The sequence below is a fragment of the Chiloscyllium plagiosum genome, unplaced genomic scaffold (genome assembly GCF_037043375.1).
Source record: "Chiloscyllium plagiosum isolate Xiang-an unplaced genomic scaffold, Cpla_swu_hap1 HiC_scaffold_5, whole genome shotgun sequence".
Lineage (NCBI taxonomy): Eukaryota > Metazoa > Chordata > Chondrichthyes > Orectolobiformes > Hemiscylliidae > Chiloscyllium > Chiloscyllium plagiosum.
In genome coordinates, this window is record NW_028270143.1 from 29772139 (window position 1) to 29787182 (window position 15044).

Genomic DNA, 15044 nt, shown 5'->3' on the forward strand with positions numbered 1-15044 from the left:
TTCTCCTATCTCCTCTGACTCCACGCACAACTTCCCACTACTATCCTTGATTGGCCCTAATCTTACTCGAGTCATTCTTTTATTCCTGACACATCTATAAAATGCTTTAGGGTTTTCCTTGATTCTAGCTGCCAACGACTTCTCATGTCCCCTCGTGTTGCTGCTTAGCTCTCTCTTCTTTTAGGTCCTTCCTGTGTGAAGACAGATTTCACTGCAATAGCCTGGGAAAGTAAGTTGGGGTAGAAATTGTAGTAGACTTTTGTAACTGAACAGATACATTCCACAAGAAGGATGCACCATTGGTCGCTAATGCAGAGGCTGAGGGTGATATCATTAAAGGGAGGTCAGAAGATTGGACATCTTTTAGAAACCAGCAGAAACTGACTAAAACAATAATATTGGAGAAATTCAAATGAGAGGAGAATAACTAGAAATATAAAACATTTTCACAAGAATATGAAAAAGATGTGATTAATGTGAGCGTTGTTCACTTTAAGAGGGGGAGAGATTGGGGAATTAATTTGGGGAAACAAATGGTGGAGTTTTTTGAACAAGTGGTTAGAGGGTAAAGGTAAAACAATATTAAAAAAATGCGAGTGTGAGCATGAACATTTTGGCTGGGAGACTTACAAGCAGAATAAATGGAAAGAGAGAGACTGTAAAATCTGTGGTACAGTAGGATTTAAGCGTCCTTGTGCAACACTGCAAAAAGCTAGCATGCAGTTGCAACAGATGATTGAGAAAGCAAATGGAATATTGCCTTTTATTGCAAGGAAGTAGAGTATACGAGCGGAGAAGCGTTACTAAACCTTAGTGACAGTGCATCTGGAGTGCTCCACAATGTTGGCTCCTTACTTAAGCAACAACATAATTGCACTAGAAATGGTACAGAGAAGGTGAACGGAGATGATTGCTGGGATGAATGGGTTACCTTGACAGTGAGAGTCGATTAGGCCTATTCATTGGGGATTAGAAAAATTGTCTTATTGGAACATATTCTGAGGGGCCTGGGTGAGGTTACATGCTGAGGGTTAGGGGTCTCTTGTTTAAGATTGGGATGAGAATTCCTCTAAGGCTTGTTAGACTTTGAACTTCTGGTTCCCATAAATCCAGATGGATTCAAGAATAAATTAAGCAGAGCTTTGATCAATAAAGGAGTCTCCGGTTATACGGGACAAGCAAAACAAAAATGTCATTAAGGTGAGACTGAGGTCAGCCATGATTTTATTGGATCATGGAACATATCTTGAGGGGCTAAATAGCTTAGTTCTGCTCCTGTTTCTTACAGTCCACCAATTTGATTTGAGACTAGGTTACTAAATAGAAGATTGTCAATGCTTGAATGTCACAGAATTTTGCTATGACTGTTTTTGTTAGGTTAGTATCAATGGCTAGAGAAATCATGATCATTCGGCCTTTTTGAAATCAATGGATTTGCTCATAGGATTAATTAAATGGCTCTCTTTTGATGCTTAAAAGAACAGTATAATTGTTAGCTGTGGGAGCATCTAAAAGAGAGGAATTATCTTTTCTTGTCTACCTCCAAATATGTGACATGGCACTTTAACCAGCTTTACCAAGGGAATGGCCAGCATTACTTGGACAGATGTCTGCATCCTGTCAAGATCACGCAAGTTTTGAGGTTCTTTCTACATTTAAGTACAGATTTTGATTCTTCAATTGTCACTCACTGCTCGAAACGAAACTAAACAAATTTATCAAGTATTTGCTCTATTGCAAAATATGCTGCTTTTATACTGTGTTGAAACAAGTTACATCAAAGTTGGTTGTTTTAAAGCATAATGAATGGATAGTGCAGAGAAGTCAAAAGTGATTTTCAGTAACCACTTCAAATCCGTTTTATTTTGAGGGAGAGAAAAATATCAGGTCAATGTCGCCCTGGAAAAAAGCTCAATATGGTGAAGATGCAACATGATCAAAAGTTACTAGAAGATCAAAATGAAAAGTTGAGAGTCAAAAATAGCAAATATCTCCAAAATTGCAATTTACTGCAGGGCCAGATTAAGCAGCAGCAACATGAATTGAAGGTAAACTATTGTCCAATAAATGTGATTACTTACTTTGAGACTTTCTTAGTCTTGCTCTAAAATTTTGCTTTAAAGATTTTTTTTTTAAGCTTTGAAGCTGTTGCTAAAAATGTGCAGGAGAACCGATTCATACGGAACTCTGTTTTCACGAAGCTGCAGGAATACAGAAATGAATATTGTCATTTTTGCTCTAGTACTGGCTGTTACTGTATGATTTTTCAAAGTATATTGAGCTGACTGTGTACATTTTTGAGGAAAAGGAAGAAACTATTAATGCTGGAATAGAAAATTAATACTGCACTGTTAGGGAGAAGAGACATTAGTGTTTCTATAAGGATTTAGTTAGAATTGAAAAGGAAGGCGGAGAGCCTCTACATTATATTGGAAAGGTAGTAAAAGTTTGTGGTTGTGATTTACCATCAGGGTTTGCAGCATTGAATACCAAACATTATTATTTTAAGCCTTTGATAATTAAGTGTGCACTTAACAGCATATTCATTTGTAGAAATTAATTGTGTTCCAGTCCAGTACTTGATGTACAAGTTGATCAGGCCTTCGACGTTTTTTTTGTCTGGAAGATCCATAGGAGAGATGTGATTTTTCTGCAGGAGGCCACAAGACAGACATTTAAGAAAAGATTGAGAGGAAAATTAATCATGACGGTTAATTCAGGGATTTTGATCTTTTTGCAACACAGTGCCAATGACTTTGCATAGTCAAAGCAAGTGAATATATATATTCCAGTGCCATCTCCTACCAGGTAAACTCACCACCATTCATACTCGAGACCGTCACGCACCCATCAACAATCCCAAGAAACAAGGTTCAGAAGTAACATTTGTTTGCAACAGCTGTCTGTCTCTGTCTCTCTGTATCTCTCTGTCTCTGTCTGTCTCACACACTTAGCACTCCTGGAAAGCTCACATCTCAGCAGTTACTTATGTCCAGCCATTCAAAGATGATGTGTTCATTACTCAAATATATTCCAACACACAAACAATCTTCCCTTTTTGTCAAGTCCTGTGGCACCTAATGAGGGAGCAACAGATAATCAAAGGGAGGTAGGCACATTTTGGAGGCAATGGTGCTGCAAATAGGGGTTGTGTTGAATAAAGTTGTTGTAGCTGAGAACATTTAAGGATGACGATATCTTACTCTATCGTGAATACATCAAACTCCACTTCACCATCATCTAACAATCTAGCATGAAGTACAAACCACTGATGGTGTGACCATGGACCTTTTTGTTTTCCACTTTTCTCCTTTCTTAAACTTCACTTCTGCATTTAAGTTTTCATACTCAAGAGCTACTACCTGGCCAACAAATGTAGGCTTGCAATGAGGGACATGAGCAAGTACATAGATTTGAAGATGGAGCACCACTGTTTGATTCAATCCTTGTAACTACCGACTTGCCCATTAGAGGGAGTGAGGAAGTGGGGGATTGGCATGTGATAAGTCATTGGGCACAAGTGTTCTGTAGCTATCACAAAGAGAAAAGATGGCACATGTGCTAACTCCCAGATCATTGAGGCTGCTGACTAGGTCCTTTGCGCAAATTTAGATGTGAACTTTAGTGCTGCATCAGGAGAAGGTTAAAGGTCATACACATTGGCATGTTGGCTGTATTGCCACCGATTCTTATGTCACTGCCCAGGAACAATGAGGGGTCTGGTCCCAGCTTGGCACATCTTCTGAAGATGGCTCCATGAGCAGCCCTGAGCCTCGATGTCCCGCAAGTCCATTTATCTTTTTCTCATTCACAGGATATGGACATCCCCCTCCATGCCAGCATTTAATGCCCATCCCTAATTGCCCAGAAGACAGTTAATCAAATTGCTGTGGGTCTGCAATCACATGTAAGCCAGACCAGGTAAGCACAGCAGTTTCCTTCCCAAAAGGATGTTGGTAAACCAGATGGGTTTTCCTGACAGCTGCCAATGGATTCATGATGATCATGAGACTCTTAATTCCAGATGTTTACTGAATTCAGATTCTACCATCTGCCAAAGGAGGATTTGATTCTGGGTCCCCAGAAGGTTATCCGGGTCTCTGGATGAATAGTCCAGTGATTAATACCAGTAGACCATTGCCTCCCCTCCTCCTCCTATTAAAAGTCACTGAGGTAACACTGCAAAGAGTGCCAGGACTTAGACACCTCCTTGATGGTCTCTGGTGAATTGTTCGGTTTTGTGGTGGTGCTGGAAGTGCTGTTGGATAAAGTTGTTCGTGAATATTCCTCCTTTTTGGTGTTTTTAATGTCAGGGTTTTGCGAAGGTGGATATTGTGCTGCTCTGTGCAGGAGGGCGGGAAGGTCAACAGCTTTGGAACATGGCTGGTCTTGGAGTGATTTCAGAAGTTCCAGGGTCAGGTTAACTACTGCTCAGGATAATTGACCTGGAGTGATATTATCTTGATGCTGCCACCACTTCCTTCACTTGAAGCTAAAAGACTGGTGGTGAGGGCTGCACACTTCTGAAAATAAGTTTGTGTTGAGCACAGCAGACCCTTTTGAAGAGACTGCAGCAAGTGTTGTAGGGTTCCACCTGAGTGAGACTGAGGATCCATGGTTTTAGGACACCTATGGTTTTCTCCAAGATCTTCCTGACCATAGCCAACGTAGATCCATTGTGTTTGAGTGGCAGAGGAGTCATGGTCTCTGTGATGTTTGTGACCTTCATCTCAAAGTAGCCACTTTCTGGGTGATTCAAAAATGGCAGTAACAAATGATAAAGGTTGCTGCCAGGATGATAGGTAACAAATTATAGGGTTGTATACCAACCAGTTTGAGGGTTATTACCACTTGCTGCAATCTTTCCCTCTTATGATATGGCACTTGCAGAGCCATGTGCATAGCATTGGTGGCTCTCAGTATTGCAGGAAGATTTGCTACCTTGGTAAAGCTACAAACAATTTCACCTGTTTCTCTCCCTGAAAGAAAGCAATGAAATTCCATCTCCTTGTGTCCAGGGCCTAAGTTCCCTCCCAATGAGGTGATGCATGATGAACTGAACTGTTGGCAATGCTGCCATTTCCTGCCTGATGGTCTAGAGATGTTGAGATTGAGGGCCAAGGTGATCTTTTTGCCATTGGCAATGCCACCTTCGGTCTGTTCAGTGTATAAAGTTTGGATATGGTAGCACATGTAAACGACCCCGTACTTGTTGAAGCATAACTGCTGCAGACACTTCTAGCTTCAATAGATGTAGCAGTGCTGCCTGAAGATCCTTGATGTGTTGGGGTTTCTGTTAAAACCCCTCTTCCTCCTCTGTGTGCACAGATTTCACTCTTTGACATCAGTGTCTAAATACCTCCTCATAGTCCAGTCCATGCAACATCCATAGCCCTCATAAGCATAGCAAACTCTGTTCTTGTAGACCTTCAAGCTCCTTGGAAAACTGCTGCAACACTTCATTTTCACTCTACCTCCACAAACACTGATCACTGTATTTCCTAAATCTCCAGCAGATAAAAGGAAATGAAGAATGTTTATTGGTTACTTAAGGGTCTCAATTTGCAGTGATTTGGAAGGTTCTTCATGGGCCTTCAGATAATTTAGGGATAGTTGGTAGATTCATTTTAAAGGCACTCTGTGCCAAGTCCCTTGATATGCACTAAGAGGTGGGGCCCTACTGAAAGCTGATCCATTGCCTTTGCTGGTGGACCCCGCCCTAGGACCCCTCCAGTCACATGCCTTAGGCCTGGCATCATGCAATATGATTGAGCAGTGGGTGTGTGTCATACTGGCAGCAGCTGCCAGCTCGCCTGTAAACCTGCTGTTATTATTCAGTACAGCTACTCACCTCTAGCCAGCAATTCTTGGAGAGTGGGACTTTCAAACCCTGAGATCCTTGTTCCTGGGAGAAGACCTGCTTCTGGCCCATTGGGAAGGTGATCCGGCAGATCTCCCGGGAAATAAAACAGAACTTTTGCTTGCTCTCTAACCGGTAATTCTCACATAAGAGAAGTGTGCAAAACTCAAGTGCATGGAATTGAGGGTAATGTACTGACATAGATAGAAAACTGGTTGGCAGACAGGAAACAGAGTATGAATGAATGGGTCCTTTGAATGGCAGCCATTGACTAGTGGGGTATCACAGAGATCAGTGCTTGGGCCCTAGGTCTTCACACATTAAGAAATTAAATGAAGGAACAAAATGGAATATCTTCAATTTTGTAGATGATGCAAAGTTGGGTGGGAGGATGAACTATGAGGAGGATGCAGGGATGTTTCAGTGCGATTTGGTTAAGTTGAGTGAGTGGGCAAATGTATGGCAGATTAATTGTGATGTGAATAAATATGACATTATGCAGTTTGGCAGCAAAAATGGGAAGGCAGGTTATTATCTGAATGGTGGAAGATTGCACCACCCCGGCCCCAATGTGAGACCCGGATGTCCTTGTACACCAGTGACTGAAAGTAGGCATTCAGGTGCAGCAGATGGTGAGGAAGACAAATCGTATGTTGGCCTTCATAGCGAGAGGATTCAAGTACAGGAACAGGGATGTTGTTGGAATTGTGCAGGGCTTTTGTGAGACCACATATGGAGTATTTTGTGGAGTTTTGGTCTCCCTATCTGAGACAAGATTGCAGCAAATGTTTACCGGTCTGATTTTGGGGATGGCAGGACAAATGTATGAAGAGGCATTGGATTGATTATTGTTATATTCCCTGGAGTTTAGGAGAATGATGGGGAAGCTCAGAGACCTACAAATCTAAAAAGATTAGACAGGAAAACATAAGAATATTCACGATGACAAGGGGGTCACATTCAATGGCTATGGGACAGGCCGTTTAGAATTGAGATGAGGAGAAATCTCTTCACCCAGAGAGCCATAAGTCTCTGGAACTCTCTGCGACAGAAAATGGTTGAGACTAGACACAAAGGAGTTGGACATAGTTCAAAGTGTGTGGGATAGGAACATCATAATGAGTCGGATGATCAGCCGTGGTTGTATTGAATGATAGAACAGGCTTGAAGGGCTGAATGGCCTACTCTTCCTATTTTCTATCTTTCTATGACTGCGACCTCATGACCTTCCCATGTTTCTGTCCATAGGTTTCTAGAAGTTTTGAACATCCTTGATAGATCTGCTTCTGCCCAAATGGTCATACAGGGCACTTCTAGTGATATTGTTGTTTATCTTGGCTATTAGTGAAGTCAAGCCAGTCAGCTGTAGGCACCTGTGCCTCACAAATCATGCTCTAATTACTGCTGCCAGAAAAGATGCAGAAAACAAATTGATCAGGCTATGTTTCTTATGCACCTATTACGTTTGAGAATTTTTATGAATGGACAAAATACTTGCAATCTAGAACATTTCTGTTTTCAGAAATGGTTTCCTTTTGTGCACTTTTATGTCCTGATTTAAAGAAATAATTTTAAGTATGGCACCCACTTACTCCTCAGTCCCACTGTATTGCTGTTGCAAATTGTCATTTCGTATTTTCTTTGGGAGCTGAGGGAGACCTGTGTTACATATCAAATGGTAACAGTCAGGGCCATTGCCAGGCTGTTGGCTGCAGTTGGTGCATGGCATGGTAATGCAGAAAGTTATAAAATGAACATATGTTTTATATTTAAAAAGTATCAAGTGCATTATTGCTGATAGGACATCAGAACATTGAAGCTATTGTCTGTTTCTTTTAGAAAATTGAAGAAAAATTAAAACAGCATCAGGAAACTGAATTAAAATTAGCAGATGACCTAAACCATGCTGTTGAAACAAAAATCAAAAGCTTGACAAACAAGGTTGAAAAACTCAGACGGGTTAGGTAAGTGTTTTTGGCTCTGTCATGTGAAGTTTTGATGTAATTTTAATCATGACTGCATTGAGACCATCTTATTCAACATTGAATTGACAATGTCAAACATTCATGACTGAACAGTTACTTAAAATTTTAATGTGGACATTTGCTCACAAAATTTGCTGAACACAATTAGAAATTATGGAGTATCCAGTTTGAAATTGGAGATAAAGAATTAAGTTAGTTTTTGTCATGTAAGATTAACCACAAGCCCCAGCTAAAAAGCTGTGTTGTGAACACTGACGTGTCATTCAATGAACTTTATTGGGAAGAAGGAATGCAAATCAGGAGCTATTTTTTCTATATTGTTGAAATTTTCTGACCAATGGGTGAGCAGGAAATTTGATTAAGCAGTGTCAACATTAGTTATGTTCACGTAGAGTATTTTAAGATGCCCTGGGCTGTGGAGGACCAAACAGAAGTTACTTTTTGTTCTGTACTCTCCTTTCCTCTGCCTTCCATAGAGATGATAGTACAAATAATAATTAAATACCAGAAAGACATTGAAGTTGCAGCACTGAAACAAGCCGGTTGGCCCAACCAGCCAATGGTGGTGGTAACCTTTTTACGTGATTAAGCAGTTCATCATGTTACCACCATGCTTCAAGATTCCTTTCACCGTTCGTTCGTTCGTCCGTCCGTCCGTCCATCCATCCGTCCGTCCGTCCATCCATCCGTCCATCAATCCGTCCATTCATTCATTCACCGACCGACCAAGTGCCGAACCCGTCTCAGGATCAATAATTACGATCCGTGCAGTAACGTCTCATGTGAACAACAAAGTCATATGTGTCATACCGTGTGCAACCCACAGCTCGGTACACTATCCGTCACCACCTGATGATGAAACCGAAAAGTCTGTTGATCATCTTCAAAGACCTCCGCAATCTGAGTTGCTTTCTTTAGCATGCTATCAACCTCTGTTCTTTAGTTCCATTGTCCTTCCATGCCACTGAGTTACCTTTCATTCAGAATATGCATGCAGCTGTTTTTAACCAAAGTGCATCATATCATATTGATTTGTGTTGAATTATGTCTATTTGAGTTATAAATGTCCTCTGTCTAAATAGTTCAGTTAATGTGAAGATGCTAATTCCCTTAATCATGATCAAATTGCTTTTCAGTTTGACTCAATAGCACTTACATGTAGAGCATTTCAGGACACATAGCATGTTTGAAGAGTTAATGCTGTAGTCATGTAGGGAATTTTTTAAACTTATGCTTTCACAAGATATGGGCATTTATTGCCCATCTCTAATTCTTCTTTGTTCATTTGTGGGATGTGGGCACCACCAGCATTTATTGCCCATCCCTAATTGCCATTGAGAGGGTGGTGGTGAGCTGCCATCTTGACCCCTGCAGTTCATTTGCTCTGGGTTGACCCACAATGCCATTAGGGAGGGGAATTCCATTACACTTGAATTGAGGTGAAAACACATTGCAGTCGGTCTGAAGTCAGACAGGGTAAGGATAGAAGGCTTCCCTAAAAGGCCTTGATCCAGACTTTCCAAGGTGTGGCAATCCATGCAAACGCTTGAGAAATTTAAAAATGTAGTGACGGCAAGCTGTTTGTGCAACCACTTCAATCCTGACTTGTTCTCACACTGACAAAAGTTAAAGGCGGGTAATGTTCAATATAAAGGAAGGTATAAGATTTTATGGTTGAAATCCCTTCGTTCTCTTTGAGTGTAAGATTTTAGCTTGAGGCAGCTGTTCATTAACTGGTTTCTTCGCAGTCAGTTGTAGCAGATGTTGCAGTCAATGAAATTTCTTGGTTCCTTGAGTTTTCTCTAGCTTTTTCCGTGGGAACCGGGTGCCATCTATTTCAGAGAGAATTAACTTCTCTTCAATTATTTACCAAAATGCCTTTGGAATCTCCTTTGAAACGCTGGTTCCAGTCTGTTTCTGAGTTGTTCCTTGGCTGCCGCAGGTTGATCTACCCAATGTGTCAATGTACTGCGCTTTTTGCATTTGCTAGTGGCTTCATCTAGAGGAAGTGATAGGTTTCAATGGGTGAAACCCTGGTGTTGGCCAGCAATGGGGCCATTCCACTTTTTTACAGCAATATTCTGATGGTCCATTATCTGTTCCCTGTCACGCTCTCTTTTTATATAGACAGGTGGAAATGTGGGGGGATTGGTTCAGGGTCTGGGGAGGTGTATTTGAGGGCTTGTGAGGTAAGTACAGGGTCTGTTGAATAGTTACTCTGAAGGTAGACCGTGTATTCAGTAGTATCTCATTCTTCCAGACTGACTACTTTACTTGGTCGGAATCATCTGCAAGTTCTGATTTAATGGAGACTTTCAGAGGGTTCCAGGTTTAGAGAAATTGTTGAACAGAACATTCAAACTCCTGAGAGTGTGGGGATTCCACCAAGACCCCATGCACGCTTCCATATCCGCTGGAGTAACGATTATCCAACCAGCAGAAAACTCGGGCCTTTTGGTGAACCAACTAGATATTTATAACAAAGGATGATTGATTGTTTCATGGTCACCATTACTGAGACTAATTTTAAATTCCACCAGCGATGGTGGTGGGATTTGAACCCATGTATCCACAGCATTAGCCCAGGCCTCTGAATTACTAGTCCAATGATGCTGCCATTACACCACCATCATGAGACAGGCAAATTGTGAATAACAAGGTCCTGTAAATAGCAATGAAGTAAATGGCCAGATATTGTACCGTTGTGATGTGGTTGAGCAATAATTGATCAGGGCATCTCTCTTGGTTGTCTTTGAATAGGACCAGAGGGTCTGTTTACAATCTCTCTGAAGGGCACGTGAAGCTTTGTTTTAATGTTTTATCTGAGACACCCCTTCCAACATTCCCGTATCGTAATGTAGTATCAGCCTTGATTAGGGACTGAATTATTTGGAATGGGACTTGAACCCACAACGTTAGATTTCACTGAAGTAAAGTTGATATCTAAGTGGTAAAACAAAATGAAAATCACTGGGAATATTCAAGTTGGTACTTCCTGTTTAACATCTAGATTTCTTATCTAGTTACGTGTTAAGTAACAGTAATTTCCATAAGAAACACACTGGGATACAAAGAGCTCAGTATATTAAACTCCTTGTAAACATACTACAATGCCCATTCTTTCAAAAGGTAAGCTATCAGTTTAGTACTTTAGATATAGTATTTTAAAGATAAATATAATTCTGACTGACTTATCACTGGTAATATGCCTGTGATAAAATTTGTTTGGGTGTTTCCTGCGTTCAAAGAGCTATGTGTTGTAAATAATGGGAATGGACTTCGTGAGAGGATGGTAGAAACTGAGTCAGCTGTAGCTGTCCAAAGGGAAATGGCTTAAGTGCTGGATGGTGATCAAGATACAGAGATATGGTGAAAGGGCAGAAGAACCACCTGAACTGTTCTTGCAGACAGCCACCATAGGCTCTGTGGACCAAATGGCCATCTCTTAGGCCATAGCCATTTTATAACTCTAATCATTCATTGATTCTAACTTGTATAGGACTAAACATTAGCACCTTTGTAGATTCCAAATACTTAGTTGCAAGCTCGAACTTACGCTTTGACTAAACCTCTGATACCATACCAGCTCTTCTCTATCATGTCTGAGACCAAGATGGATAACATTCACAGCAGCTAGGGCACGGCCTCCCTCGTCGGTAATGCAACTTATTTTTTATTGATTCGCTCTTTCGTTATCTCCTTTACTTCTGCATACTAAGTTTCTGCTGACACCAGTGGTACTGTGATAAATGCTGACAGCTTGTGCTCATCTCCTTTCACTTAAAGACTAAGTATGCACATATGTATATGTGATAATAGGCCAAATTTTAAATAAAAATCCACTTTGTTTAAAAACTTTCTTTCTCCTCTTTACTTAAATATGTTTTTGTGTGTGTTAGGTTTTCAACACTATTGAAGTTTGATTCAGAGATTTTACAACTACAGCGCATGCTCTAGCATTTTATATCCCATTGTGTTTCTTAATCAGCAGGTGCATATTTAATTCAAGTTAAATATAATGTCTGGATTACATTAACTATTTTCAAAATCTGTGAAAATAGAAATCATGTATTTTCTGTTTCTTTAAAATATTTCGAATTCTTGTCCTGATTTTGAAATCCTTCATGATTTCACCTGTCCTTGTTTCTGTAATCTCTCCAGCTCTATAATCCTCTGAGCTCTAATTCTGGCCTTATGCATTTTTTCTAATTTTAATTATTTACACCGTTGTTGGCTGTTCCTTAAACTGCCTTGGCCCTAAAATCTGGAATTCACTCATCTAATCCCTCTACCTTTCCTCCTTTTCAGGCACCCCTTAAAATTTATCTATCTCGTTCATAGAGTTGTACAACACAGAAACAGACCCTTCAGTCCAACTTGTCCATGCTGACCAGAAAGCCTAAATTAATCTAGTCTCATTTGCTGCATTTGACATTTATCCCTCCAAACCCTCCTTATTCATATATTCATCCAGCTGCCTTTTAAATGTTGTAATTATAGCAGCCTCCTCCATATCCTCTGGCAGTTCATTCCATACACGCACCACCCTCTGAAAAAGTTGCCCGTAGGTCCCTTTTAAATCACCCCCCCACCCCCCACTTTAAACCTATGTCATCTAGTTTTAGAATTCCCTACCCTGGGATAAAGACTTTAACTATTCACCCTATCCATGCCCCTCATGATTTTGTTACCTCTGTAAGGTCACTTCTCAGCCTCCAATGCTTCAAGCTTTCAGTCACCTGTTTTTAATTTCTTCTTGTCTAGCTCAAATTCTGTTTGATTGTGTTCCAATGAAGTACCTTAGGATAATTAACTCACCTAATGGCTTTGTTTATTTATATAAAGTTCCTCTGAAGTTACTGGAAAACCTCACAATCTAGTTGAGCTGAATTAAAGGTCTAATATTTGATCTTTGGTCACCACTGTTAAATTTAACAGGTAAATATTTTTGAGTACAAGGTATTAAATGGCAGTAGTTGAAGAATGTGGTGCTGGAAAAACACAGCAGGACAGGCAGCATCCGAGGAGCAGGAGAATCGATGTTTCTGGCATAAGCCCTTCTTCAGGAATGCGCATTCCTGAAGAAGGACTTATGGCAGATACGTCGATTCTCCTGCTCCTCGGATGCTGCCTGTCCTGCTGTGTTTTTCCAGCACCACATTTTTCAATTCTGGTCTCCAGCATCTGCAGTCCTCACTTTCTGCTATTAAATGGCAGTAGACAAATTGGAAAAGTTAGAAGTGTGTGCAGCTTTCAGAGCTGAAAAATTTTAAGATTACAAGTTTTCAGGAACTACCTGTTGGACTTAATTCATGCATTAGGTTTTTAACTGAATTTTCATCAGTGTGAAATGTTAAATGCAAATTTCTTCGTCCTATTTAAAGGAAATCTAACACAATATTCAAGTTGGTTCTGAAAATTTAACTTTTTAGCACTGTTTTTGTGGACACCTTTAGATGTGAGTTCAATGAGAATCATTTTGGAGATGATCTATCTGAAGCAGTGAAAGTAATTACTGAGGCATGTCTATGCATGCTGCACTCAATGAAAAAATTAGAAGATACTTGGAATGAATACAACTGTGCTCAAGAAACACTTCAAGCATGTAACTCAATGGTGAGTTGGCCTGATTTCTGGGCTGTTTTATTATGGTAACTACGTTATTTGCATGTGTATGTTTGGAGCATGTACGTGATTTAATAACGTGCAACAGTTGGTTCTTTTGCATTATAACATATTCTGAGTTAGTTGGTTATAAGACAAAATAAAGTTGCATACAAAATAAAGCTGTTCTTTAGTGTGAAAGACCCAAGCAGTAAAATGGCAGTCACTTGACCCTTGGACCTTATTAATGTGCATTCATTCTTTGTGATGTGATTTTTGGGTGGAGAAAGGAGTCTGCTTTCCAAACCTGCAGCAATGTGATTGCCCTGAGGGCAGTTAAGAGTCAATTAGGGCTGGGCAACAAATGCAGGTCTACTCAGAGGCACCCACATCTTGTGAGTGAATAAAGAAAAAAATTGGTCACATTACTGTTCGTGCAAGATTGTATGTCTGTATTTTGTAACCAGCAATCCGGTGTCTCTCTGAACTTTGGATAGTTTTATGGATGTTCTTGAAGCCGAGGAATGATCATTTTGGTAGTCTTTGAGGAAATGGTGGACTGAATTTAATGATCATGATGCTTGCGCCATCCACTGGCTGGTAAGCAGCAGCAATCCTGCTGCAGCCATTTCCTGGAGAGTGACCTTTGATCAGACAGTTAACTGCCTGTTGTCAGGGTTTCTGTGCATGTTATGAGCAAGGGTCCCATATTCAAGAGCTGTCAGCTGGTCACAAGGCTGGCAGCTTTTCATTCCCAGCAGTTACTAGGAGTAGCAGCTACTGTCTGGACTGGAACAGACCCCTGAGCCAATCATTGCAGTGGAAGCATTAGGCAAGCAGGTCAGTTGGATACGTTTTCGAGGGATATTGGTTAAGTTCTGAGGTTCAGAGAACTTATTGTTTTTCATCTGTTGAAATAGTAGAAGTGGGAAGGAATTCTCAAGACCCTCAATGACCTCTGGTAGAAAGGCTGTTCTCAAACTTCCCTGCTCTAATTTGATCAGGGGGCGCTGGTAGGTGATACACACTTTGCCCTCTGCTTTCTCCCCTCAGCCCCCCATCCCTAATCTCTGACCAGTGGCTCTGCTGATCAATAGACCTGCCAGCCACTGATTAGCCAACAGTTCTCAGTGGCTGAGACTTTAGCCCCAGGCTCCATGTTCCCAGGGAATTGCTCCCTCTTGGCCCATCAAATAGAGCAAGAGCAAAAAGTGTCAATGTCGCACGCTGACTGGCTCTCCTGTGATTATCATAACCCAGAAATTCATGTGCATGTGCTCCAGGTGCAAAGGAATCTGAAAACTTCATTCGCTTACTATGTCACCTCCATTTGTTCAACTTGCACATCTACTTTAACAAGTGCATGGTCTTCAATGCAGAGTCCTTAAGTCTCAAACAGATGCAGTGAAAACCATGCACGAATTTTATCTATGACTCAGAAGCATAGCTCCACTTAATTACTACACTTGTTCATCAAATTAACTAAAAATTGTATCCCTTTGATTGTGATTGGATTGCTCATTTGCTATCCTGTTGCAATTTGTGATGCAAATTCTGAATATAAAGTCTGATGATCATGGTGGCCCCACAGTTTG

General features: G+C 40.7%; 1 protein-coding gene across 5 annotated transcripts in view; it reads left to right on the forward strand.

Moving 5' to 3' along the window:
• The window catches only part of stk31 (serine/threonine kinase 31), a 113304-nt gene that overhangs the window by 47096 nt on the left and 51164 nt on the right, over positions 1-15044 (forward strand). For 4 of the 5 annotated variants that reach the window (XM_043689740.2, XM_087987065.1, XM_087987067.1 and 1 more), the window contains exons 8-10: positions 1871-2048; positions 7700-7824; positions 13302-13461. In XM_043689740.2, the coding sequence (XP_043545675.1) occupies positions 1871-2048; positions 7700-7824; positions 13302-13461 (463 nt within the window). The remainder of the gene's footprint in view (positions 1-1870; positions 2049-7699; positions 7825-13301; positions 13462-15044) is intronic. The other variant, XM_087987068.1, reaches the window with a different exon arrangement.